Source organism: Rhinolophus sinicus, chromosome 6 (assembly GCF_057876585.1).
Source record: "Rhinolophus sinicus isolate RSI-liver-muscle chromosome 6, RSI-T2T, whole genome shotgun sequence".
Classification (NCBI taxonomy): Eukaryota; Metazoa; Chordata; class Mammalia; order Chiroptera; family Rhinolophidae; genus Rhinolophus; species Rhinolophus sinicus.
Genome location: NC_142506.1, coordinates 57222518 through 57249601, shown reverse-complemented (window position 1 = coordinate 57249601; position 27084 = coordinate 57222518). Strand labels below are relative to the sequence as shown.

Genomic DNA, 27084 nt, shown 5'->3' with positions numbered 1-27084 from the left:
TGCAATTTGCCTGATAGTCTCTGAGAATCTCTTCCCACTTAATAAATTCAGTTTGAAAGGGATGATAATAGTTTCAGGGACAACGGGTTTGTAGATGGATTAGAGAACAACAGGTTCACGTCTCCCAGACCTGCTGACACAGGCTTTGAGTCTGGCCAGGCTGGGAGGACACATGGCCTGTCTACGCTCTGGGAAGGTAAAGATTCAGGGCTGGAACTGGGCCACATCATGAGCTGAGGGATGTGACAGGGAAGCTGGGGCCAGAGGACATTACAAAGGCAGGAAGGCAAGTGGGGAGATGATGGGGGCCCCTCTTTGGGGCTGTTCCAGGATATCAAGTCTTGAGAACCCCTGGTGGCCGGGGCAGTGGTGTTGACAGTGAGCCGATAACCAGCAATGATGGTTTGCCACTGCTTGCTGCACTGGGGAGTTGGTGCTGCTGGGAGCTGTGGCCTCAAAGGGCCCTCTGGGGTGCCCATGTTCAAACCAGGCATCTGGGCCTGATGGGAGAGAAAACTGGTTCTTGGCACACTAACATCACTGGGAATGTATAAATACTCACGCAATGTGTTTTACATTGTTTTCATCGAGCATGTAATGCTAAAGAATACACTAACATTTTTAGAATACTTTGCAGCTTACAAATTCTTTTGTGTATTTATTAGTTGATTCCTAACGCGAAGAGAAGAAGCTGCCCCAGGAACCACCTGGGAATGTATGGGAGCAAATGAGTATCCTTAAAAAGAGTAGGTATCATCATTAACATCATGTCCATTTTATGGATGAGAACATTGAGGCTTGAAGAAGTTGCGGCTGCTTGTGGTACAAGAGGTTAAATAGCAGAGGCAGTATATGTGATTCTGGGGCCTCGACTCCCCTGTTTTCTACTCGCAACGTCTGTTTATTGAACACGTACTATGTGCTGGTCCTCCCAATAGCCTTGCAAAGAAAAAACGGAGACTTGGTGAGTCCAGGTCATGTTCAGTGCTGAGCTCTGAACTTGGGTCTTCTGACTCCACATACCATGCTCGATTTACTGCCTGGCCCCTCCTGTCCTCAGGGTGTAGCCCATTCAAAACCCTACGCATAAGGGGAGAGTCCCTGCAGCCCCCTGGTTGGAGAGGACCAGTACATCCCCCGCACCTTAACAAGGCCAAGTCTGAGTTTCTCTTGTTAGCTCGTTGTCCTCATAGTGTGTCCCTGGCCACAGCCAAGCCATGTTTAAATGGGAGATCCACCGTGTTTGAGTTTTCTGGTGTACTTTGGGGAATCAAATCTACTGGCCTCCTTATTTCTTTCATGGGTATGATATTCAGTCTCTGGGTGCCTCAGATGTCACTGTTAATGCCTTCAAATGCAGGTTTAAAATCAGTCTAGAAAGACTCTGGCAACGGACTTCAGAGTCAGCTAAGGTGTCTACAGGAGCTGAGGTCTTTGAAGTTCAGGCTTAGGAGTTTGTCACTTTCTTATCATGCTAGTGGGCAATAAATGGTGCTTTGCTTTTGCTTTTTTTTTTCTTCTTCTTCTTCTTTTTTTTTTTTTTTAGTGAATTTTTCCAGGACCCATCAGCTCCAGGTCAAGTAGTTGTTTCAATCTAGTTGTGGAGGGTGCAGCTCACAGTGGCCCATGTGGGGATCAAACTGGCCGCCCCTATTCCTGACTTGTTTTTAATGAAAAGAAATGGCAGTTGGCAACATCGCTGAAGCTTTTTGGTGGGGCTCCTGTAATGAGGTTTGCTGAAATTCTGGGTAGGAAATGATTCCTCGGTAGGCTCACGTGCAGGATTTTCAACTTTTGTGATGTCTGCGGCCTTTTTGCCTTTGAGCCAGCTGGGTTTGCCTCTTCAAAGAAGTCAGCCCTGGCCCTGCTAAGTTTGGAGTTTACAGCTCCACTGTTAGTGAGTTGTGTGAGTGTAAAAATAGGGCAGCCATTTTTCTTCCCTCTCTTTTAAAGAAGAAGGTGTGTGTGTGTGTGTGTGTGTGTGTGTGTGTGTGTGTGTATTCCAACATCCCATCCATCAAAAATACTTGAGGCTGTTTTAGCTCACTTTCCCCCCAAAAGATTCATTCCAGAACTGACTCACGTTGTGGAACACTTCAAGGAAAAATTTTTCCATGAAAGTTAAGCGCAATTAATGAAGGAGCTGTTGGAAGAAAGAATTCCTCAGTGTTCCCTGTGATGTCAAGTGTACCACTGGTGACAAATATATAAAACAGGTGACAGGTCTGCTGCCTGTTCCCCTCCACATCTAGACTATTATGAGAAGTGAACATTTCTTTCCATTACAAATCTAAATGGCTTAATTTTCCCAGCTGAAACTTGAAACAAGATGAAATTACACACACACACACACACACACACACACAGATACACACACACACTCTCATTATCACCATCGCCATTTTCTTCTTCTTCACATTCTTCTTTGAAAATACTGATGAAGAAAGTTTCCTAAAAACACATGAGACAAAAAGTCAGTTCAGCCATGAATACATTTGCTGTGTGTGAAAGGGGACGGGTTAGAGGCGTCAGGGAAAACAGCTCAAGTGCTTCTTACTGACCCAGGGAGGCCGTCCGCTCTTTAAAGCCTGTGAGTTTTATCCTATTCATACCTGGCCTCTGCTTCTTCCGAGTTCAAAAGTATCCTTACGGCCTTGTCTACAAGGATAGCCATGGGGATTTGCATAGGGGTTTATGAGTTTGCCTCGTCCTTCCTCCTCTCCTCCCCTCGCCCAACACTTGTTCCCTTCCCGCTTCCCATCTGTGCCCATTTTCGCACCACCACTAATCAGGGACCCCCTCTTTCTCCCAGGTCCTCAGCTCTCCCCTCACTTCTTTCCACGAGCACATGAACACCCTCAAAACTTTTCCATCTTAAAACAGAACAAACACCTTCTGCTAACGGCATCTCCCTCCTAAATACCCTGACTTTCCTGCCCATCACAGCGAAGGCGCTTGCTAGCACAGTCTACACTTGCTTTCTCCACTCTCTCACCCGTTAGTCATTCCCCAAACAACTGCCATATGGTTTCCTGACACTTCTCGGAGCTCATCAGTGACGTCCACATAGCCAACATCTGGCCTGCTCTTATGGAATTTCCATATAGCATTTAACAACGACCATTTGTCCATCCACCCGTCCGTCCATCCACCCACCCACCCAGCACACATTTGTCTGGTGGGTCTATTTTTGGAACCAGCCTCCTGATTTCTGTGTTGCTGCTCTCCCCTGGTCTAACCTCCACCTTTTGGTCACCCCTCTGTGGTCCCCTTTTCCCAGCATCTCTTCTACTTGCTCCTTTAAATATCAGCATATTCCAGAACCCTGCCCTGGACCCTGGGGTTGCTCACTTTCCACACTCTTTGTCTCAACTTCTCCTTTGGTACTGATGACCCCCAAAGCTGTATCTCCAGTGTGAGCTTCTTCCCGAAGCTCCAGAAGCCCCCTGAGCCCCTCCTGTATCAGGGCCTCTGATTCTCCATTGTCATTTTCACTCTGTGATCCGTGAATGGCCCCGGAATCCTGCGAGTCATCCTTGACTGGCTTCCTCTCTTTTAGGTCACCTTCAAATCTCTCCCTTCTAACCATTCCCTTAACAGCTCCCTTGTGTCTTCAGGGAAAGGGGCCCAGCACACCCTGTGGGAGTGTCAGAGCTTCACCCAGCTCCCCCTGCAACCCGCCTGCCCCGACCTGCCTGCTTCTGACCGACCCCAGCTATAGGCCTGTTTCTTTGAAATAATAACGGCTAAGGTTGTACTGAGTGCCGACTGTGTACCAGGCGCTGCGATAGGTATCATCACATTGAATCCTCACAAACCCTGTGAGCTGAGTACTGACACCCCAATTTTAGAGATGGGAAAAACCGAGGCCCAACGTGGTTTCTGTTGGGCCTCCGTGTGGATGGCCTCAGGCTTCCAGCCTGCCATGGCCCCTTCGTGGCTTTCAGCTGCCCCTGTGCTTCACTTCACAAACACAGAGCAGCCACCACCCCCTTCCGTGCTCCCAGAACCCAGCCCAGCTCAGAGTCCTATTTGCTGGGGCCTCATTTCCTCTGTCCTCATCCCTTTCTGCCTGAGTTCCTTAAAAAAAAAAAAAAAATCAATCTGTTAACTGAAATCTTCTGCCCTCTGGTAGTATCTTTCCAACGTTTCCTCTTCATTGCAGCAGAATTATTTCTTCAAAATACTAACCTGGTCATGTCCCTTCTAGCGTAAAACCCTTCCATGACTCCTCTTTGATCTTAGGACAAAGTCTAACCTCTCAGCTTGGAACTGGCCATGCTGGTTTCTCTCACCTCTGCTCTCTCGCTCCCCAGCAAGCCCGAGATGCACAGCAGATGTGTGCACTCCAGCCCTGCCCACATCTACACAAAGTCGGCCTCTCTTGTGTCCCTCTTTCTTCCTTTCACACGCATTTCTTGTATGTGCCAGACAGGCGCTGGGCTGACCACTGAGAACGCAGAGACGAAACAGACCCACTGGTAAATGGCAGCGTCCCTGCTCTTACGGCCTTGCCAGATGAGTGGGGAGGACCAGCCATCCAGAGCAACTTTAATATAGTGCGACAAGTGTTACGATGATGTGTACACTCTCCCAGGTTCCAGGTCAATTCACTCGCCGAGACCTGGGATGTCGTGGGTCTGCTTCCTTTGCCTCTAATGCCTTCCCTGCCTCAACTGCCTGCTTCCTGGTCTGCTTTCACATCCCCTGGGGCAGGCCAGGGCAGGGCTCCCCTCCAGGATGCCTTCTGGGCACTCCTGCTGGAGGCTGATGGGTACCCTGGATGCATTTCAGCAACAGTCTCGGAAACCAAGGTTCAGATTCTGAATTTTATCCTAAACTCAGTAGGGTCCCATTGTAAGATTTTAAGCTGGAGGGTGACAGGATTGGATGTGCGGTTGCAAAGGTCTTCTGGTTGCTGTGTAGAGGAGGAATGAGAAGGCAAGAGAAGCACCCAGAGCAGTGATGCCAAACCCTGGGGCACTTTGGAGTCCCCAGGTGGCGTACAAAACACCCAGGCCTGGGTCCCACCCTAGGACACCTTCGTGCAATTGGTCTACCGTGTGACCTAGGCCACAGACATTTCAAAGACCCCAGGTGACCCCACTGTCCAGCTGAGGTTGAGAACAGCTGAGTGGGAACAGTGATCTTAATTCCTTAATCTAGGGGGAGCTTATAAACAATGCCCAGCTCCTGGTCTAGGGAACCGGATGGGGGGATGGCAGAAGTTGAGTCAGAGACTTTTAAGAGGTAGCACAGATGGAAGTTGGTGGTGGGTTGCACGGGAAGACCTGAGGCAAGAGAGGAAGGCCAAGAGGTCCCCTGCTTTCCTGACTTGATCAAGGGATGAAAGGTGGCAGAAGATGACACCCCAAAATACACTGCCTTAGTATACTGACTATTTAGAGCTGTAGGCACTTGAAAACCAGCAAATGCAGGAGAGGCTTTCTCTGAGCTCCCCTTATCTGCCTAAAGATTGATCCTCCACAAGGAACTCAGTTGTCACAATCCCCTCCCTGGAAGTTTCATCAGCTGGGCAAGATTGACTCTTATCACAGGAGAGACTAAAAGTTGACACCCAGACAAACTTTGTCACAAGCTATCATACCTCCCATCTGTTCTTCTAAGGGCCCTTCATCTTTCTAAAAACCATTTTCTCTCCCCTAAGAGGCTTACATCCACCCTCTCCTCCCCTATTAAGATGGTACTAAAGCCTAAATTCCACGCCACCTCTTTGAGTTACTCATTGTCCCCTCAGTATGTCCGATGTATACACGAGGTGTACATGTTAATACACTTCTATTTGTTTTTCTCTTGTTGATATGTCTTTTATTTCAGGAGTCTCAGCCTAGAACTCAGAAGGGTAGAGGGAAAATTATTGTTCTTCCCTTACAGGGGCAAAAAATGGTGGCTCCTCCAGGCTGGGGCCAGCTCTCCAGCCTTTGCCCTGATCCTAAATCTGCAATCCCTTCAGCTGAGAACCATTCAACTCCCGTCTTGCATAAATTACAATATTCCTGGTGTGTTCCATTTTTAAGAATGTCAGGTCTCCTGATGTTTGAGAAACTTGCAGAATCTCTGAAAAGCTACCCCAAGGGACTTCCTCTTCCAATAGGGGGTGAACTGAGCATATAGAAAACACTCTGAGCCTCTCATAAGGAAGGCATGACACCCAAATCAGAGGATATGGGAGCAGAAAGGGACCTCAGAGACCTTCTTCTCTGTCCTTATTGGGGGGGGGGGACGTGTGGGAGGATGTGCGTGGGCTCATCTACAAGGGCATCGTTTCTACTGCTGCATTTCATCAACTCTAAAACACATTTTTCCATATTTAACACTGAACAATCAGGACGCATTATATAATCAAATGGCATTATTTAAATGGCAGTTTAAAAAATTTATCAGTGGTACAGCAAATAAAGGAGCATCTTACAATCAATGAGATGATGGCATTATTTTGCTTTATTTTTATAACTGACTTGGAAATTCATGGAACAAGATGGCCCGTTGGTCAAGTATACTGTCATCTGGCTTTACTGAGATAATGAAAAATCTGCCACTTTAGCAATTCCTTGGGGAGGTGATGCCCCGAAACTGAGCCTATGAACTGCTTGTGGAAATGATAGGCCTGATGATGACCAATGGCGACCCTATTCCCAGGGTTCTGGGGATGCTTATATTCTATTGTTGCTTTTCCTTCTACTGTGTGGAAAATGACTTTATTTCATGGCAACTGAGGACTTGGGTAGTTTGTGGACTTTACTGTGAAACAATGTAAAGAGGCGAGGCAAACATGTTCTGCATTCTGTCTACTATTTGTTTTAGGGGTATATTGTACAGATGGGTTAAAAATGGCCCCTGTGTAGTGGCCCCTATGTTGTTTACTTCTTCACAGTGGGCTAGAACCATTAGCTCCAAGCCCGCCAGCACCAGAGTCAAATTTTTATACATCCAGTTGCTTTAAACATAGCCCAAATGAGTATATTTGTACCCATTCAGAACCTGCCTGCTCTGCATAACTTATAATTCAGAAAAATGGACCCAACATCTGCTAGCCATAGATAAGACAAACCCAAGAGGTGTAAAAGCTTCCAAACCATGGCTGCCGTTCGGAGCTCTCTGCAGTGACGCTATTTCCAAATAAGGTCACATTCTGAAGTACTGGGGGATAGGACTTCAACATGTGAGTTTTGAGGGACATAATTCAACCTATAACAATCCATAACTCATAATTCTTTCTTTTCTGTGATAGTTTCCTTTGGGTCATTGGCTGTTGTGCTAGGAAAGGCCCCTCACATTCACAAACCAGTTCCCAGCCTTCCCACGTTGTGGGGGGATCACTGGCTGCTATGATGCACGTTAGTTCAGGACACGTTCCCTCTCAGGCCACAGAAGCCCCATTGCAGGGCACAGGCGGCCTGCAGAGGACACAGGACGGGGACAGGGAGTCCAGCCCAGGGTGAGGCCTTGGGGTGCAACCTCTCAGAAGCTCTGGACATTCTCTCCTTCAGAGTCTTGTCCTCCACTGGTTACAGGCATTCGCTCCCTCGCTCTTTTCTTTGCCATTCAGGCTGTTGCCCACCATTATCTTTGGGGCTAACACCTTGGTTCTTATTCCTGGTTGCCCTGGCTACCTTGAGTCACGTCTTTGAAGCATCCCACCTCGGCACCTCTCCTGTGGGGATACAAACACACCACTCCCCAGCTTCATGGGGGCCTGAGAACGCTACTCAGAGGACACCAACTCCACCCATGGGCTGAAGCAACTCTTCGACTGAGTGTTGGACTACCTGAGATCACCTTGGCCCCAGCTTACCCCACCCCCAAGATCTCTTCTGCAGAGAGAAGCAAAGCCAGGACCATTTCCTGGAACCCCTTCCTGTCTGGTTCCTGGTCAGAGTGTGCAAATGAGAGGCACTCCTAAAATTAGGAAGAAGAAAAAGAAAAGGCCATTCTTCAGATACAGTTGCAGCCAGACCTGTGGGGAATTGAGAATCAGGATGTCTTCCTGCAGCGCTCTCGAGAACCATCCCTTTGCTGCTGCAGAAAAAGCCGGTGGGAGCCTCCTAGATGCTCTTGACAGTGCAACTTCCAGGGTCCATCTGCTTGAGAGATGCAGGCTGAGCAGCTTTTGGCATCGGCGTCCCTGCCCTTCACTCTCCTAGGTCTTCCAACAATTCATTACACCCCTAATTCTCTAAATTAAAACTTCAAATACCTGGAGGACATAGAATGGCTTCTGTTTTCTCCGTTGAATCCTGACTGAAATAGAGAGAAACAGCAAATCTCCGATGAGGGGAAATGTCTTACACCTCTGAGAGCAGGGGTCCTCTGGTGGTTTGCTGGGACTGAGCAAGGGTGCCTTGGCAGTGAGGGAAAAACAGGCAGATCCCAGCAAAGAGGGCAGTCTCCCTGAGCAAGCCACAGAAAGGAGAAAAAGGTCACTGCAGTGGCCCAGTAAGGAGAAGCAGAGCCAGAAAACCCCAGATTTGAATCACTTACTAGCTGGCACGTTGCTTAACCTTTCTGAGTCTGAGTGTCCTTCTTTGTAAAGAGTGGAAGCTCACGTAATAATTGGGGATCACTGAGTAGGGATGTACCCACTCAGTGCCAGGTCCTGTGTGACTGAGATGAGGTGACTTCCATAAATTCCCTGCACGGAACCTGCAGTAGAAGGTGCCCACTCAGTGTGTAATTCTTTTCCTCCTTCTCGGAGAGACAGCACATTTACTTAACAAAGACGCTTCCAGCAGCTTTCACACTCTACTTTCAGGAAGAGGTTACAGTTTCTAACTCTTCCTTGCTACTCAGAAGGAAGACAGATAAAGAGGCAAAGAACAAATCCTCGAGCCCAGCGTTCCCCTCTACTGGGGGGCCGTCTCATGCTAGAAAAAGCATAGCTTTTTAAGGCTGTGCACAGAGCTCCCCAAAGCAGTGTGGGGGTCATAGATTTAAATGCAAAAGCTAAAACTAGAAATCCCCTAGAAGAAAACATAGAGGAATATCCTCTGACCTTGATATAGGCAAACATTTCTTAGGCAGAACACAAAAACACGCACCATGAAATAAACCAATAAGTTGGACTTCATCAAAATTTTAAAATTTTGTTCATAAAGACACTTAATAAAATGAAAAGACAAGCTGTAGACTGTGAGAAAATATTAGTAATGCATATGTCTGACAAAGACTTCTATCTAGAATATAGAAAACATGCCTATAAATCAATGATAAAAACGTAACCCACTTAAGATGGACACAAGATCGGCACACACACTTCATGAAAGAATATCTGTAAATGGGTAACAAGCACGTGAAGAGGTATTCAATATATTAGTCATTAGGAAAATGCAAACGAAAACCACTCTTGAGATACCACTTCACACCCACTAGAAAGGCTAAAATGCAAAAGACCGACCATATCAAGTGCTGATGAGAACGTGGAGAAACTGGAACCTCACTCATCATTAGTAGAAGTGTAAAATGTTACAACCGTTTTGGAAAACTGCTGGGCAGTTTCTTTCAAAGTAAAACCTATACTCACCCTATGAACTGGCAATTTCATTGTGGCTATTTACCCAAGAGAAACAAAAATATGTCCACCAAAAGAGCTGTAAAAGAATGTACATGGTAGCTTTATTTGTAGTAGCGAATAACTGGGAACAATCCTGTTTTTGTAAACAACAGACTTCAACCGGAGCCTGGATAAATGGCGGTAAATCCATACAATGCAACGAAAAGGAACAAACCACTGATAGAGGCAAAACCTTAAAGAACATCGGGATTGTAAGAGAAGCCCGATGTGAAAGATTGATTGAATGACTCTATTTAGGTGAAGTTCTAGAACAGACAAAATTAATCTACAGTGATGGAAATCACGATGCTGGTTATCTGAGTTGGGGCAGGGGTGGATCCTGGCAAAGGGCAAGAGGGACCCTTCTAAAGTGATAGAAATACTCTATATCTTGATTGAGGTCGTCATTACATGGGTGTAGACAACTGTTACAATGCATTGAAGTGTACACTGGATGTGTTCATTTTATTGTATGTTAAAAAAAAAAAAAAACACAAAAAAAAACAGCACAGGGATTTCCTTCTCAGAATTCCAGAGGCATTGCCTCGACCTCCAAAGAGGTCAGACTCACCCCAGGGACAAGGAACAGAGTGTCCAAACCCAAGGAACTGAAGGCAGAGTGATGGAACCCCGGAAAACGTGGATGGTCAATATACTCAACACAGCCTCACCTCTATGCACCCTCCCACCAATAAGGGGCATTTTTTGGTGCAAGAACATGCTACTTGTTTCACATACTTTTTAATCCTGGGGGAAATCAACAACAACAACAACAAAACAATCCCAAACCTGAAGCTCTAAGCAGTTGAACAACACACAGCTAGCTAAGCCGACAACTCGAGTCTTCTGATTCCGAGGCCAGAGTGTTGTCTACGGCTGTCTCTGGAGAGGATGTTAAGTGGGGAGCTCGTCCCTGGCTCATTTGGGGGCTGCAGCCTGAGCAAAGCTAGAGGTGGCACTTTCATCAGCCAGGGGCTCTCACACCAACTTTTCCTCCTTTGTTTGACATCTAAGCCTGAAAGCCTTCCTTACAAGCACCACTGGTTAAGCCTGGTCCCCTCTCCAAAAACTTTCCCTTGTTTCACACGGACCAACCCACAGAAACATTACTGACTTATTTTTGCAAATCCCTTAGGGTTTGGCACAACTTACAGGCCTGGAACATGCTGGCCCTATAACGCAGCTGCAGATGGGGAAAGAGCTGGGAGCCAATTAATGGCGAAGGTCATTGGAAAAACCATGAAAGCGGCCTCAAGTGTTAGGCCCTCAGGGCTACTTGAGCAGCAAACCCAGGTCAGCACAGCAGAAAAATGCCCCCACCTCCACTCTGCCAAAGCACCTGCTTCCTGAAGGGGTTGAGGCCCCGATGAGACATGATGTCATTGGTTTTTATCACGTCTCAGTGAGGCGACCTTTCGGGAGAGGAGACAGAAAAACGGGGCCCTGCAGAGATAAAGTACCTGAGCTGGGAAAAGAAACAAGATTTCTTGTTGGATCAGGTCCCCAAATTTCAAGAATAAAGCTGCCTTGTCATGCTCGCCTAGACCGTGGTCTCTGAGAGAGAGGACCATAGGACCCTTAGTGACTTCCTTCCATGGAGTTATCTGTAAAATAAAAACGTTTCATTTCTTAAAAGGCCTATCTAAATGGAAGGTATTGTGGCCACGGAGAAATAAAATATTTAACTGCTAAGTAAAACAGATGAAAAGTTCCTTTAATCTTAAGAAAAATAAAATTCAGCAAAATTTTATATATATATATATCGTTCACCTGTCGAAATAACGTTGTTTTTCTTTGTTGGTAGTTTAATTTTGAAATTCTGGCTAATTCTATTTTCTCTGTCTTCTGCCAGCAGCAGATGTTAAATCCATTTTATATATGCATATTTGATTATTTTTGTCTACATTAAAGTATTATTAATGAAACACATGCACAGAGGTAAGCATTAAACAATGCCAACGACTCATAATGAAAGCTTCCAGTTCCCTGTCCCACCTCAGCCACCTTTAATCTTTCTAAGCCCTCCAGTATAATCACTTGTGTGTTTTCCTTGGGTTGGGGCTGAGAAAGAAGTATATTTAGACCAGAGGCCATCGCTAAGAAAGATAAGGTATTGAGGGGAGAATGTCCTATTAGGTCCGCACGAATTGCTCTACCACATGTCTTTTGTTCCTTTCATAAAAAAAATCTGCCCCCTTGGTAACATTTTTTTTCAATTGAATCATACTATACAGATAAGCGAACAAATTAATCGGTACAGATAAAATGTATTGTCGCAAAGTGCACATACCTCTGTTATCATCATCCTGGTCAAGAGATGGAACACGACCAGCATTTCATTATCATGATAGATGAGTTTTGCCTTTCTGAAATTTCTTGAAAATGGAACCACTCCGCAGGCAATCGTATGCCTCGCTCCTTCAGCTTAACACTTTTGTGAGACTTACTCCGGTGGTTACATGTAACTATAATTGTTTAGTTGCCTTTTCTGCATAGATTTCAAGGACCATAATTTATTCAATCCATTTTATGATTGATAGACATATGGTTTGTGTCCCATGTTGGGTACTACAAATAACACTGCCATAACCATTTTTGTCTTCTGGCCCGTATGTACATGCATTTCCGATGTGTATATACCTATAAATAGAACTGAAGTGTCATAGGGTACATGTGAATTCAACTTTAGTAGATAAATGAAAGTGTTTTTTTAAAAGTAAACCATTGTACCATCTCGCCAATAACATAGTTGAGTTTGAATTGCTGTACAGCCTTGCTAATATTTGACACTCAGTCATTTTAATTTTAGCCATTCTGGTGGACGTGTAGTAGTAAACACAATGCGGTTTTAATTTGCATTGCCTTATGCCTAAAAGAGGTTGACTATCTTTTCACTTGCTTTTGGACACTGGGTGTCCATTTGTGAAATTCTCAAGTCTCTTGTCCAGTTTTCTTTTGTGTTGCCTTTTTCTTCTTGATTTGTAGTTCTTTCATATTTTGTCTCTGAGTTCTTTTCAGATACATGTGTTATTTTTATGTGCCATGGTTTGCCTTTTTTACCCACTGATAGTCTTTTCTGATGGATAGATGGTCATATTTTAAATCTCTTGATTTCCTTCTTCTCCTGATCTTGGCCCTATTTACTGCCTTGTAGCTCTCCAATGCCTTTAAATGGTTTTAAAAAATAGTCTCTCCAGCTTTTCTAGATGTTCCCAATGGAAGAATTGGACAGAACTCCCTTAGGCCATCACTATTAACTTGCATAGTTCTTTCTTCTGGCGTTTCATGTTTCTCAACGCACACTCAGAATGCTATTTCTTGATATAACATTCTAGACATTTTATATTGATTTTATATTGTGGCAGGTGAGCATTTATCTCGCTTACACTTGTACTTCATATTCGCCTGTCTTCCCAGTAGAGTTATTTCATAATTTCGAACTTTCAACCACATTTACTTTATATTATATCAGGACTATCTGAAGTATTAGTCACTGCACATTCAAGTGGCTGACAAGAAATTTTCACAGTCAGTTGTGTTTGGGGTGATGAATCAGATTCTCTCTGACGTGTTCCGCAGCCTCAAACAATATTCCAGATTTTCCAGAATAGTCAGTTTCGAATATAGTCTAAGTGCTTGCCATTCTTAAACTGAACTGTAGTGGTTCCTCCCATGTAGGAGTGACCCCGGAGGATCCCACGCCGTGGAATTTGTCGGTTTACCGAGGCCTGACTTGGAATGGCTGTGAAGGGGAATACAGGAGAAGCTGCTTATCAAATAGCATCTCAGCTGCCCACTGACACCTACATCTCCACGTGGCACTGCTAGTCTTTGCTTTTGCAGCAATTCTTGTGAAGTGTGACTTGGAAAATGGCCTCAGCAAGAATTCCCAATGCTGGCAGCAGGACACAGAAGAAAGGGTTTTTCCTCAGGGAGCTTATAGCCCAGCGGCGTGGGTGGCCAGGCAGGCTCACACACTGAAAGGAGGCAGGAAGTAGTGCTCGTTTGAAAAGAACAGCTAAAGTACCCGGAGTGTGCACAGAAGGAAGAGGAGACTTTGGGTTGGACGCATCCCAGGCGGCTTGGTGGGCTGGATTTTGAAGAGCGGGTAGGATGGATGTGCAGAGATGGAAGAACATTCCAGAAGGAAGTGGGAGACTAGGGTGTGTGTGTGCTGTACATATGAACAATGTTAATGCCCGCAGCCATTGTTCAAATATAAAAGCAGTAAGTGCAGGGCAAGCTCAGTCTCACGAATCAGAGGGGGCCCGAAGAAGCCAGGATGAGAACAGCTGTGTGTGTGTGTGTGTGTGTGTGTGTGTGTGTTGGAAGAGTTAGGATTGGGGGGCACAGTGAGGGGAAGGGCTGAGTCCCAGGCCTCGATGTGCTTCACAAACAGCAGCTGCTGACCTGGAGCTTTGCTGGACTTGGAAACGGTCGTATGTGAAGTCACAGGGTAATTTTGGCACACCTTCCTTGGTTTAAACTGTCTTCATGCTTTTTCAGAAAAACATTTCTATATCAAAGTAAACATGAAAAATGAAATAGAATGCAAAACATGTACAGATTTATTTTATGATAAAAATACAATACAACCTGAGAGAAATTTCGACTGCCTCCAGAAGGCACCCTCTTGTGGCCGTTTGGGGCAACTAAGAACAAGATCTGAGAAGCCCTGACGTCCTCGGCCAATTTAATTTTCATGGCAACTCTATGAGGTAGATACGATCACGCCTCCAGGTGAGAAAACAACGGCCCAGCAAGGGTGTTTAACATGCTCCTGGTCACAGAGCTAAAGAGCCGCAGAATCAGAACCCAAGCTAGGATGTGTGTCCACAGGCTACGTTCTTTCCACAACAGCCTGAGTGGTGGGTGAATGATAAAAAAAGAAGTAAAGCTGAGATAGTTTGGTGCTAAGTCATGGAAGGTCTTAAATGCCAGGCTGAAACAATGGTTGTCTGCAAAAATTAAAAAATGTTCATGGTCCACTGGGGTTAAATCTGCAGGAGCTGAAGGTAAGAACAGAAAGAGTGCGATGGCCACAAGAGGTCTAGTTATTCTCATCCCGGCCTCTTTAGGGCCACCTCTTAGCACCATGACTGAGGGTGACCTGCACCCAGCAGTGGCATTGTACCCAAGGCGGAAGTAGGAAACATGCCTAATTTCCTGTTTGTTTTCTACCTAGTAATGTCCTGCACAGCACAGAGAGCTCAGACTCATTGGCCAGCTCTGTTGTGTCTGCCATCTGTAACTTCCCTCGAGGCACCCTTCCCACGACTAGGAAATATTCTGTAGTATTAGTAGCTGCTTCCAGATCCATTCCCTTCCATTTGGAGGTCAGTGAGACAAAACATCATGTTGCTATGAAAACCAAGAGCTTTATGCTGTTTTCATAGTTGGGGGGAAAAAACAAACCTTTAAAAAAGACCCCCAGAAGGTAACGTAGGACAAATAGAAAGTGAAGAGTTATCTGGCGCTTGACATCAGCTGCATTTGCTCCTTTGACTAGGAGACGGTTCCTATAGTCTGCAACTGAATGGCATCGTCTTTCTTCTTTTCCTTTCCTTTCTTTAGTATGTGTCCAGAGAGTTTATGGAGAAACCAGCCCACGTCCTGGAGGTCCTCAGGCCACCGCAGGTATTGCTGTTTCTGCACAAATCCTCTGATGGACTCATGTTTCATCAGCTGGTATTGGGACAAGGAACCGAGCACCACCATGATGAGGGCACTGTCAAGGTCTACAAAGCTCCTGGTCTGGGCGTAAGTGAAGGCTTCGAGGCACCACCCGTCGCTAAGGAAGTGTCTGCTCACAAGACAGACAATCTTTCTGCTGCTCCACACGGCACTGTGGATATTGTCGAGGTGGTTTTCCCCTGGCACAAAATCTCTTTCTTCAAAGCACAGGTTCAATCTGTTTCGGTCACTGTACTGGGCGTCCAGGTGTTTAAGCAAAGCATTCTGCACCCATTCAAAGTCTTTGCTGCTGAAGCACAAATAGGCATCATATTTGTATGTGTCGTAGGGTCTTCCCTTGGTTTGGTCCCTGAGCACCAGTCGCTGGGCTCTCTTATAATAGTTGAAACAAAACCCCCGGAACTTCGTGACTATGAGGATGGTCACGAGGAACAGAGTCAAAGTGACGGTGAATAAGACGAAAAGGGAAAACTTTAGGGACTTGAAGATTTCCTCTTCATCACAACCCTCCACAGACAGAGAGTAGAGGGAAGTCCCAGAGAGCGAGTTGGGGTACATGCAGTATATGTCTGCAGGAGACCCAAATATAGTGACATTGGTTTGATTGAGCCACTTGATGAAAGTGCTAAGTTCACACTCACAGATGAATTTGTTATGAGTTATGTCCACAGATGTGAGTGATGCAAATACAGTAGGATCAGGAGATAGGAGCTGGTTTCTGGACACATCCAGGACCTCTAAATTAGGAGGTAAGTCGCCAGGAGAAAGAGAGGACAGCCTGTTAGAATTGAGGCTGAGACCCCTTAATGCAGTCAGATAGCTAAATACTCCTGGTGGAAGGAAATTCAGGTAGTTATTATTCAAGTATAGGACTTGGAGACGCGAAAGCCCCTTAAAAACATCCCAACAGAACCCACTCTCCCAGGCAAGTTGCAACATATTTTCTCCAAGGTAAAGCTTTTCTAAGGTGAGGCTCACTGCAGGGGCACGTCCTTGGTTACAAAAGGAAAGGCGATTTTGATTTAAAATGAGAATCTGGAGGTGAGGTACCTGGAGAAGGAAGTAGAGATTATCCAGACTTTCTAGCCTGTTATCTGATAGTTGGATCAAGTTGGCTGTAAGTGCGATGCTTGGCAAACTCACCAGTTTATTGCCACCCAAGTAGATATCTGATATGCTTGGGATAAAATAAATTGTTTTCAGAGCATTATCCCGGAGGTCCAGGGCATTTAATTTTCCCAGGAATTTGAATGTGTTTTCCTGAATGATTCCAATGTGATTATTTTGCAGATCAATGTATTCCACACTAGGTAGTCCATAGAAGTTAGAATCACAAAGTTCCCCCAGAAGGTTATATGACAGGTTGAGAACTTGGAGGTTGTCCAGTCCGTGAAACGCCTCATCTACAATCTTGTTTATCTTGTTGTGGGCAATGTTCAGAAGCTTCAGCTCCTTGAGGGTCTCAAAGAGTCGGAAGTTCAGGGAGAAGATAGATCCGTGTGAAAGGTCCAAGCGTATCACTGAGCTTCTGGCCAGGCCGGCAAATGTACTCCGGTCAGGATCTTTGATGTTGTGGAACCCAAACCCAGGACCCATGATGTGGTGGGCAAGAACCAAAGAGGAAATCTGGCTTCCATTGATGGCATTGCTAAAGTTTCTTGTGATGTCCACGGTCCAGCCATTGTTAGAAACGTCTAGGGTCTCCAGGACCATATTTCTGAATGGGTTCATACACTTCCCCCAGTCCATGGAGACCCTGCTGTACAGTTGATTAGATGCAAGGCGTAAAAAGGAGAGTGTTTTCCCTTGGAGGGGCTTGAGCTCATGCTCACATACAACAGCTATGTTGTTGAGTAAAAAATCAATGGACTTCAAGGCATTCAATTCCCCGAATGAAGGATGAAGGGAAAGGCTATGAATCTGATTGAAGGACAGGTCCAGGCGAGACAAGGAATGCAAATTTCTGAAATAACCATTTTTTAACACGGCATCGGAGAGACCACAGGCGAACAGCCTAAGTTCAAACAGATGGGGGAGTCCCTGAAAAGCATCTGGATGCAAGAAGTCTATCCGACTTTGGCCCAAGTCCAAGATTCTAAGATTGGGCAGGTTTCTGAAGGCTTCTTTGTCAATAGTCAAGGAGGTAAACTGAGCTCCGAGTTCCAGCAGCTTCAGCTGCTCCAGGAAGGGGAATGATGTGGCTGTCACCGTCTGGATATAATTGAAGCTCAGCAGGAGTTTTTCAGTGGTGTTGAGGACCTGGGGAATCTGGGTGAGGTTGCAGAAATGATACAAGGCCATCCGACCATCAGAGGAGCAGGAAGAAATTCCTAGCACAGGACTGGCCATGAGCACCACTCCTAAGAGAAGGTCAAGGTGAAATCCCATGATCCTATGGAGAAGAAGGGAGAATGAAAACACAGGCATCTAAGCTTGAGGCATTGCACAGGGGTCCTTAGAACTTGGGGGATTCTTTGTGCTTTAATGTGATGTGTCTGCTCTCTTAGACCCTTTGTTCTTCTGGCTCCATGGACATGGCTGTTGACAGATCTTGTCTGGTGTAGATAGAGCTCTTCTCACTCTCTTTCCATCACTTTTATTGATTTGTCTATATACCACAGTGGTTCTTAACTGTTCTGAGGTGATGGACCCCTTCGAGAATCTGATGATAACTCTGATTCCTTGCCCTCCAAAAATGCACATTTGCATCACTAACCAAGTTTTGCACTCAATTTCAGGGGGTTCACTGACCTCCTGAAGCCTGTCCCTTGCAACCTCAAACTGAGAACCCTTAGTTTACAGATAGCAACCACCACACTTTATATTTCACAATAGGGCTTGGAACACTTTCTGTAAAAGGTCAAATGATAAATATTTTAGGCCTTGCAATACAAATGCCATAGTTTGCTGACCTCTGTTCTAGAAGAAAAGAGAATAGGAACTCTGATTTCATAAATGAAGAGTTTAAGTGACTGTCAGATAAACATGTTCTGAGATTGAACTGCCAGTCTTTTGGGGGAAAGAACTAACATGGCCCCCTAGTTGCTGACAGTTTTGTGGCTGCTGTAACCAGACAAAAATCCCGGGACACATGGGCATGAGACCATCAGCTGAGAATAAAGGAGTTAAATTTTCTAGTTTCACTCCTGTCTTTTTAAAGATATGACTCAGGGCTGGTCCCCAGTGTATACACTGAACTACGTAGCTTGACCTTGAATTTCTGGTAACAACAAATGAGGGAATAGAGCCCCAAACCACATATGTTCCAACATACTGAATTTTGTAACCCATAATAGGGAAGTTAAAATTAAACTAAGGTGGACAAAGTCAGCTGAACAAATAGACTTGAAAGAAAATGATTTGGGTTTCTGTTGTAGTACAAAGATACCATGTAGATCTATGTGACATAACTACATTTTTATCTCTGAAGCAGACCTCTATAGGTCAAGTGCCACGACAGGTGAGCAGAGGAGTCAGGTGAGCTGGTGAGCTGACAAGAGGCTAGAGGGGCAGCTCATGAAGACAGAGCAGGGAGGACGGACCACCCACGCAGGGGTGTCCTGGAATGGGAGCCAGAAGCCAAAATGGGTTGAAGTAAATATAAATGAGCACTGATATTGGGCAAATCTAATCTACAGATGAGAACCAGGCAATGCAGCTGTTTCAAGCCTGATAAAGCCTCAAAAAGGTGAGAGTCCAAGAGTGGTGTCCAGGCAGGGAGCGAGTGGGTCGGGCACAGGTGTAGACATATGGGCATCCAAGAGAGACCAAGTAAACCTAAAACCCTAAACCTTAAACGGATTGAAGCCAGAGAGAGCAAGAGGAGAGAGAGTGTTTGGAGTAAGACCCACAGGAAGCTTGTCCAGCCTTGGCCACTTCTCCCAAAGCTTGTGGTGCAGAGAACTGCTTTTGACCCCATCAGAGGAGAGCACCATCTAGTGGTTTCAAGAATGCAGTTCTCTGAGAGCTGGAAAAGGAAGAAAAAGGAGGGACCAGGGCAGTGTGCTCCTAAACCATTATTAAAAAGATAATAAGAAGCAACCCATACAATTATACTGTTAGTTCTGTCATCAGGTGACAGACGGATTCCTTTTTAAATATCACCGTGCTATGCCAAATTACAATAAATACGCAGGGCTTCTGGGGAAAAAGAGGCGAGGATGCAACATTCAAAATCTTCATCAGTAGCACATAAAAACCCTAATGTAAATAGGAGCACCGTTTTGAACAGGTTACATGGTTAAGAAGTACATAAACACTGCAATAAATATCCCTTTACCTTGAAAAACACCTGAGGGTTGCTTGTGTGAGGGGGCGTGCGGGGGCCGCTGCTTGTGAGCTGCTGTGAAGTTAGGAGGGAGGGGGTGATTTGGTGTCAGACAGAAAGATGTACTTAATGCCACTAAACTGTACACTGAAATTGGTTAAAATGGTGACTTTTATGTTAGCATATTTTACCACATTAAAAAAAAATTAAAGGGAAAAAAACCCAACACAATTGACAGCCCAGCCTAAGTCCTGGAAATTCGGGTTCCATACGTCTGGTGGAGCCTGGAAAGTGCATTTTCATGCCAAATCCCAGGCACTTTGAAGCCAGTGCGTCTCAGGCCATGGTTTGAGAAACACTGGTGGAAAGGGGTCCCTCCAACTCAGGAACCTCGTGATTCTCTTAGAGGAAGAAGGGCTGGTGAGAGCTTTAGAGGGTGGTTGAGTATTGGGTTTTTATTACGGAGGCTGGGCTGACTTGTATCCAGGGCTTTGAGGGGGAGCAGAAGCAACACATCAATGCAGCCTCAATACTCCACCAAGCACTGTTAATTAAGATAATGAGACCAGAGGGAGAAGGGTCAGCATCTCTTTCATTTGAGTTGAATTCATTTAGCTTTAATCCCAGCCATTAGCGGAGCAGGTTCCCTTTCTTGACTTAATTGCCCAGACAGCACTGCTGCTTGTCTGAGCTTGGGTGAGTTCTGGGCGGTGGTGTCTCCCCAGGAAACAGGCAGGCCTGTGCTTCAGGGGCACCTGTGTTTCCCAGGCACCACCATTGGCCTGCAGACCCCTCTGGCTGGAGCCAGAGCTGCTCCTGTGCTAATTCACTGCTTGATTCTTAACAAATCATAGCAGTAATGGGTTCCTTGGCAGTACCTGGAATTCTGAGCTGGGCTGCAAGGCTGTAGAGACAAGGCTTCTCCTGGCAGGTGGTAGCCCACATCTGGCAGGTGGCCAGGGCGCCACGGTCCGAGAGGATCACTGAATCCATTTCCAAATGGGTGTATAGGAGAGAGTCTCCAAAGTTCACGTAGCAATACAAACCCTGGACTGAGTCCAAATGTGGGTATGGAATACAAGGTTAGCCTTGGATAAAGACTCGTCAAGGCCAGTAGCCAAGGTGAATGTCACAGAGCAATGGCGTTTTCGAGATGCAGAATACAGCACCCCATTGGGACAAGCCAGCAGATAAGCATCAGGAAATCCCAAACGTTGGTAGGACCACACTCCTTCCAGCCCAGCGTCCTGCCTCTGATGATAGTTCCAATGAAACATGACGGGGGACAGCACAGCCATGAACTTGAGTTTGCGTCCCAGGTGCAATTCTGTCTTCCTTCACAAACCACCATGACTTTGAGGCTCTTCTGGAGTGACCTCTTTTTCTGTAAGCACCACCTTTGCTTGTGGTGACCGGCTGCTGTGGTTAGAATTTGGACTTGTCCTGAGTATTTCCTAGGCTGAGGCTTCCACTATACGGGGATCACTCTGCCACCGGTTGACGAGTCCCTGTCTGCAAGGGGTTCGTGGTCCCAGAGACTCCAGAGCAGTGATGCTCAAAGTGGGGTCCAGGCCCAGCCAGTGTCATCATCCCTGGGACTGGTGAACCCCACCAATGCCCAGGCCCCACCCTAGCCCTACTGAATCAGAAGTTCTGGAACTGAGGCCCGGCGGGCTGTGGTATCAGCCCTCTGGGTGACTCTCATGCCCACTTACATTGGAGAACCACCGGGCTCAAGTCTGGAGGAAGGACAGAAATATTCTAATGACCACAGTACCATACAGTGAGCCACCTATATGCTCATGCTTTCCCCCACCCTCCCAGTCTTTTCAAGGTACTATTGTTATTCCCATCATACAGATGAGGAAACTGGGGCCCAGAGAGGTTACATAACGTGCCTAAGGCCACACAGCCCTGTCTACTGTATGCTGCCCTCTACTGTCTCCTGTAAGCCTAGTGGCCCTGGTGTGGCTGCACTGTGGTTCAGTATGGGGTGCTGCTGTTGCCCACCCCCTATCATTCTCTAAGCCTGTGCTCACTTCCCTTCAGTCTCCAAGGGCGTTGGGGTGACGGTGGGGGTAAGGTGGGCTGTCACTCGTTCCTGAGACAGCCCCTCTGAAATGCTGGCTTCTCTGCTCCTCTCCTCACGAACGTCTTCCTCCAGGTCTCTCATGCCCTTACCTCCATGACACTGACCCTCCGACGGCCTTGCAATTCCCCTCGAACCTTCCCTGCCCTGGAAACGTAGCCACCTCCTTCTACCTTCCATTATTCTTGACCCCACAGACCTTCTCCTCAAACCCTCTTTCAACACCTTCAACTCTGCTGCCTCCTCGTTCTTCTACTCCGTCTGTCTACACCAGCTGCCTGCCTGTGTGCCTACACCGGGGGGCTGAGCTGTCAGAAAAACCCGCTCGATGGGACACTGGTGCTCACCCAGCTGCGCAGTGCCCGTCCCATCGTGTCCTCAATACGACGCCCACACACCCCTCGTCCCCCTCTCCTACCCCCTCAAGGGGGTTCCAAACCTTCGCCGGTTTCCCTCACCCTTGCCTCAGCCCTCTCAGAAGCCGGCGATCTGGCTTCCCGTTTCCAGGAGAAAAAGGAAGGCCTGACTCTTGCTCTGGAGCGCGCTGCAGCCATCGGGGTGACCCACTGTGTTAGGACAGCAACACCCAAGGAGGGCTCATTGGCGGTCCTGGCGGCAACACCCTGCACCCTCATTGGGAGGTGGGCTCTGGGGCCAAGAGGGTTTGGCCAGGCCGAGGGCAGCTCACACTCAGGCTAGTGCAGCAGAGAGGGTGCTCCAGGGCCAGGAACAGGCCGTCCATTCGTGCAAGACAAAAGGAAAGCGTGCTCCTCAGCCACTTCTCAGACCCGTCTCACGCCTGAGCAGCAACGGTCGTTAGCATCTTCTGTGAGCATCACTGGTTAACGTGGGAAAAGTCTGACAACCGGTTACTCTTCCCCAAAAAGCAGTCAGAAAATCAGCATATTTGGTTTCTGCACACCTGCACGTTCTCAGAAGACTGGTTTATTTACTTACTGACGCTTGGGGGTCCATTATGACCGGTTTGCATCTCTCCGTGTGTGTGACTCCATAATAGAAAGCATGTCTAGTAAGTCAAGCTAGTGAGAAATTCCGCTTTTAGGAGTAGTCTTTGTTCCATTAGCAGTGTAGTGGGGGGTGGGGGATGTCCTGAGAAACTCTGTCTGGGACCCTTGCCAAACTCCCAGAGATGCTAGAAGCTAATGACTCCATCAGGATGGAAAGGAGCTGAGTCCGCTATGACCTGCACTTCAGGGAGCTCTCCTGAGACACAGGGGTTCCCACTGACTTTCCTAGAGCTGCAGACCACCTACTAAATGTCTTCTAGAAATGTGTCCATGATGGCTGTCAAGCACACTGGTTTGTAGTTTAAAAGCCTACCTGTGTCCCTTTTTGTAAATTAGAATTCCTGAGGGCAAGTATTGTTTTGTCTTCTGGTTCACAGTCATGCGGCTGGAACCCAGAACGTGTCCGCAAATATCCGCTGAGTCAATGAATTTGTGACATCCCGCCTCTGGGTCCTTCCGCTCTTTCCGTGGCCCTGCAGGGACCACAGCCAGGTACTGAGGGCTCGTCTACCGGGGCTCTGAGTCCCTGGGATGGACAGGTCTGGGCGGGAGCCTGGGCCTTTTCAGAGCAGCCCCATCTTACTTGCTTTCTTCCCTCCTACCTGGGCGTCACTTTCCTCCTACCAAGGAGCGCTAATCGGTAGGTATTATACCACCAGCTTCTGAGTGACCTTCTTCATCCTCTTCTGGACACACCTTGAAATATCCTTTTGGGCATCTGCAGCATTTCCCCCAAACTTAGAGCATTTGGGGCTGCAGCCTTTTCGAGCCCCTTCTAACTGGTCCAGCCCTGCCTCACTCATAGTCACCTTGGGTTATGGACCCTTATTCCCACACTTCAGTGTATACGTTCCTCAAATCTAACTAGGTGCATGAGGTCCTACTGGTTTCCTTAATTCCCCACTGGAAGAAGCTTCAAGTACGACCTCGAAGTGTTTGATGACAAATTCTGTGAATTTGACCTCAGGACACTGCCAGCATCGATTCACCTCCCTTCTGATTGTTTAGCTTCCTGGCCCCACCGCCTCCTGTGGGGACCATTGCAGTGACTTCCTAGCTGATCCATCCCCGTAAGCCTTACCCTGACACACGCATCTCTCAATCAGCTGCCCACAGGGCTTGTGGAGCACAGCTCTGATCAGAATGCTTTGTTGGCTCCTTCTACCCACGAAGGTCAGACTCTTCAGGGCATAAGACTTCAGGGTCCTCCACTGAGGATTATCCTCTAATCCTGGAATGGGTGATCAGGGGGGGCCCTTAGCGCTTGGTCCCTCTCGCTTAACAGGGGGAAAGTTAAGCCAATCTACCTTCCTGGCTGTATCTACATTCTGCCCTGTACCCCAGGAAGTTTACTTTCTCAGAACTTGGCCTCCATCTGATTTCTCTGCTTAGGCTGGTCCCCGGGGCTTGAATGCTTGTATTTGTCTCATCTGCTTGCCGAATTCCAACTCACCCTTCCAAGGCTATCTCAGAGGCCGGCTCTTCCATGAAACAGTTCTCATATTCCTACTGGCACACTTTGTCTCCCTCCCTTAGTATTCTGTCTACATCTCCACGATAGCATTTTTATTATACTATATGCCTTCCCCCAAAGTTGTAAATTTCATGAGGGTAGGGACCCTGAAGTATGTAGCACAACTTAAGCACCCTAGTAATATTTTCCCCATTAATACTTTTTGTCATCATTTTATTTTTAAACTTTATTTTTAATTCATTGGCTGACAATATTATAACAGTTTAAGGCATACAACATAGTGATTAGACATTTATATACCTTACCAAGTGATCACCACGATAAGTTTAGTACCCATCTGACACCACACATAGTTATTGCAATATTACTGACTATATTCCCTATACTGTATTTTACATCCCTATGACTTATAACTGGAAGTTCATACTTGTTTCCCCAGTAATATTTTGAAGAAGATTTATTTTCATCAGGAGTACTTACCTCCCAGTCTGAACACAAGGAGCTTCTAATATGTTCTTCTTATTCTAGAGGCACAGGTCCCCTGGCTATTTCAGGATGTCAGTTCCTGAGACTATAGGAACTTTTTCACTGTGATGATGGTGGTCAGTGTTTGTTCGGTGAATCCCAGAGCAAGAGCTTTTGTTTTCCTAAGGGAGAATAGGAAAGCCAATTAAGGGGGAGAAAACATTACATAAGTGTTTTTCTACGCCATACAGCAATTTTCTTTCTGGAAGAATTTAAGACCTTAGAGGTGTCTCTTAGTGAGTAGAATTTTAATTGGAAAGGATCAAGGCCTTTTTGTCAATCAAGGCGTGTGGCTCAGAGCTGAAGGGATCTCGAGAAATCTCAGGCCCAGCCTGTGGTTCAGATGGTGGGTGTCTAAGCCAGTCAGACTTGCTTCCTTGTAACTCCAAGAAGAGAAACCCTACACGTTTCCAACTCATAATCCAACCCATTTTTATTAAATCACAGTGGTGGTGAGGTAGTATTCCTTTGGACCTAGACATCCCCGGGAACTTAAGCACCAGGATGAGTACAATCCACCGTCCACTCCACCATGAGCACGGACCTTGCAGGTTTCTAGGGAAAAGCAGCTAAGTTCGCCATCACAGTGTAACATCGCTCAGCAGTGCATCTAGGTACATTATGTCTGAGTTAGGAGGCGGTGGGTAAGTCCCAGGCCTCAGATCTCAGATGAGAAGGGTCCTGAGAGTTGAACTGACGTGTAGTACTTTACATTATTTTATAGATGATTACACTGAGACTCGGATAGGCTAAGTACTTGCCTAGGGTTACACATCTACTAAATTGTGACACTAGGACTTGAGTCCACCTGCGAACTTAGTGGTTATCTTCATCTTTCAAAAATAAATCAACACTGAATATACCATGAAACAGATAGAGCCTCAAAGGGTGCTCAGCTTATGATCTTGCTGCTTGTTCTGGTTCAGCCAGGCCGGGCTGGGCCCTGCGATTCTGTATTTCTAACCAGCCTCCAGGCGATGCTGATGCTGCTGGTTCATTGCTCACAATTTGAGTGCTAAGGACTTACGTGACCCGTTATTTGCATCATTGCTCACTACTTATGCTGCCTCATTTTTCCTGCAAATGAAGTATCACTACTAAGGTGTGGCATGATCACGTTTGAGCAGAGGGCTATATTAATAGTCCCCCCTAATTCTTCTCAGCCCTGAAGGGTGTAGCATCAGATGGTTGCTCAAAGAGAATTCATTGGAGGCTTTTGAGGAGCTGGACTGGACAGGTCACATTGTTTTACTTGCATCTATGGAAGTAGGAGAGCTTGGGCACCATTTCTGATTCCAGGACAGGCGCTTCTCCTGGACACCAGCAGGGGGCGCACCACCGGCAGAGAGAGGGGAGGGGCCCGCGGGAGAGGCTCAGCTGGGGGTGTGGAGGTCACCAGCTTCTCTAAGCTGAGCTCCACCGGGGAGTGCGTCTTGCTAGCTTACATTTAGCGTGCACAAAGGTGCTCCTGACAGGCCAGCCATTCCCAAAACACAGGAAGAGGAGCTCACGACTGGATTTCAAAACAGGACCGTGGCGTCTTTTCTTCCTGAGCATGCGCCTTAGAAGGAATCAGCCAGCCTCTCCCCCACGCACCTTTGAGGCTCTGTATGTTTTTGTACACCATTTTGATTTTTTTGAAAGGTCAAAATGACAACTAAGTTTGTAGTTGGATTCGAATCCTAGCTCCACAATTTAATAGATGTGTGACCTTGAGCAAGTACTTAACCTCTGTTTGCATCAGTGTATCTTCTGGACAATAGCAACAATAACAGTTTTCACTTCCCCCCAGGAAGCATCAACAGTGGCTTCTGAGAACCCGCCAGTGCCTGAACCGGAGAATCAGTTATTGATGCACAATCTCCTGTTATTTCTTGCTTGCTTAAGTAGGCAAGCACCATTTATCCAACTGCACCTCACCAGAAATGGATTCCTTTTAGGAACCACTGAAGGGGAACAGTGAGAGAAGGAAATGAAATTTCTCCAAACGCTGGGATGATCTGGTATTTCTCTTTTCTACACTCACAGGAAATTCCGTAAAAGCTTCTCCTATTATCTTGAATATCTTCAGGTGGTGGTCCCCCCAAACCACAAAACAAAAACAGCCGCAGCCAGAGGCATTGAAATTCTAAAGACAGTGTGTTGAAAACCCAAATGATTTGGGTACAGACTGGCTTCTCTTCTGTCTGCTCATTATAAACTCTTTAGCAAGCAGTTTTAAAGCATCTGATGGAAAGAAATAATTCCATCCGAGCGATTATTAAAAACGCACAACTAGCACAACACATTTAAAATCCTTGGGAAAAGATAGCTCACCAAGGACTTGTACGTCTCTCCCTGCCTTCAGGTTCAGGCAGCACCAATGTTCTCAATTAGAAAAGAACGTCTGAGGGTCTGATGGCCTCCCTGAATGCACCTCAGCTAAAGCTGGCATGT

The 27084-nt window shown here is 46.5% G+C and overlaps 1 protein-coding gene across 3 annotated transcripts in view; it reads right to left on the bottom strand.

Moving 5' to 3' along the window:
- Positions 1-577: 577 nt before the first annotated feature.
- The window catches only part of TLR5 (toll like receptor 5), a 33285-nt gene continuing 6778 nt past the window's right edge, over positions 578-27084 (bottom strand). For 2 of the 3 annotated variants that reach the window (XM_088799131.1, XM_019756384.3), the window contains exons 3-4: positions 24604-24770; positions 578-17657 (exon numbers count right to left, since the gene is read on the bottom strand). In XM_088799131.1, the coding sequence (XP_088655257.1) occupies positions 15077-17653 (2577 nt within the window). In that variant the 5' untranslated portion in view covers positions 17654-17657; positions 24604-24770 and the 3' untranslated portion in view covers positions 578-15076. The remainder of the gene's footprint in view (positions 17658-24603; positions 24771-27084) is intronic. The other variant, XR_016021558.1, reaches the window with a different exon arrangement.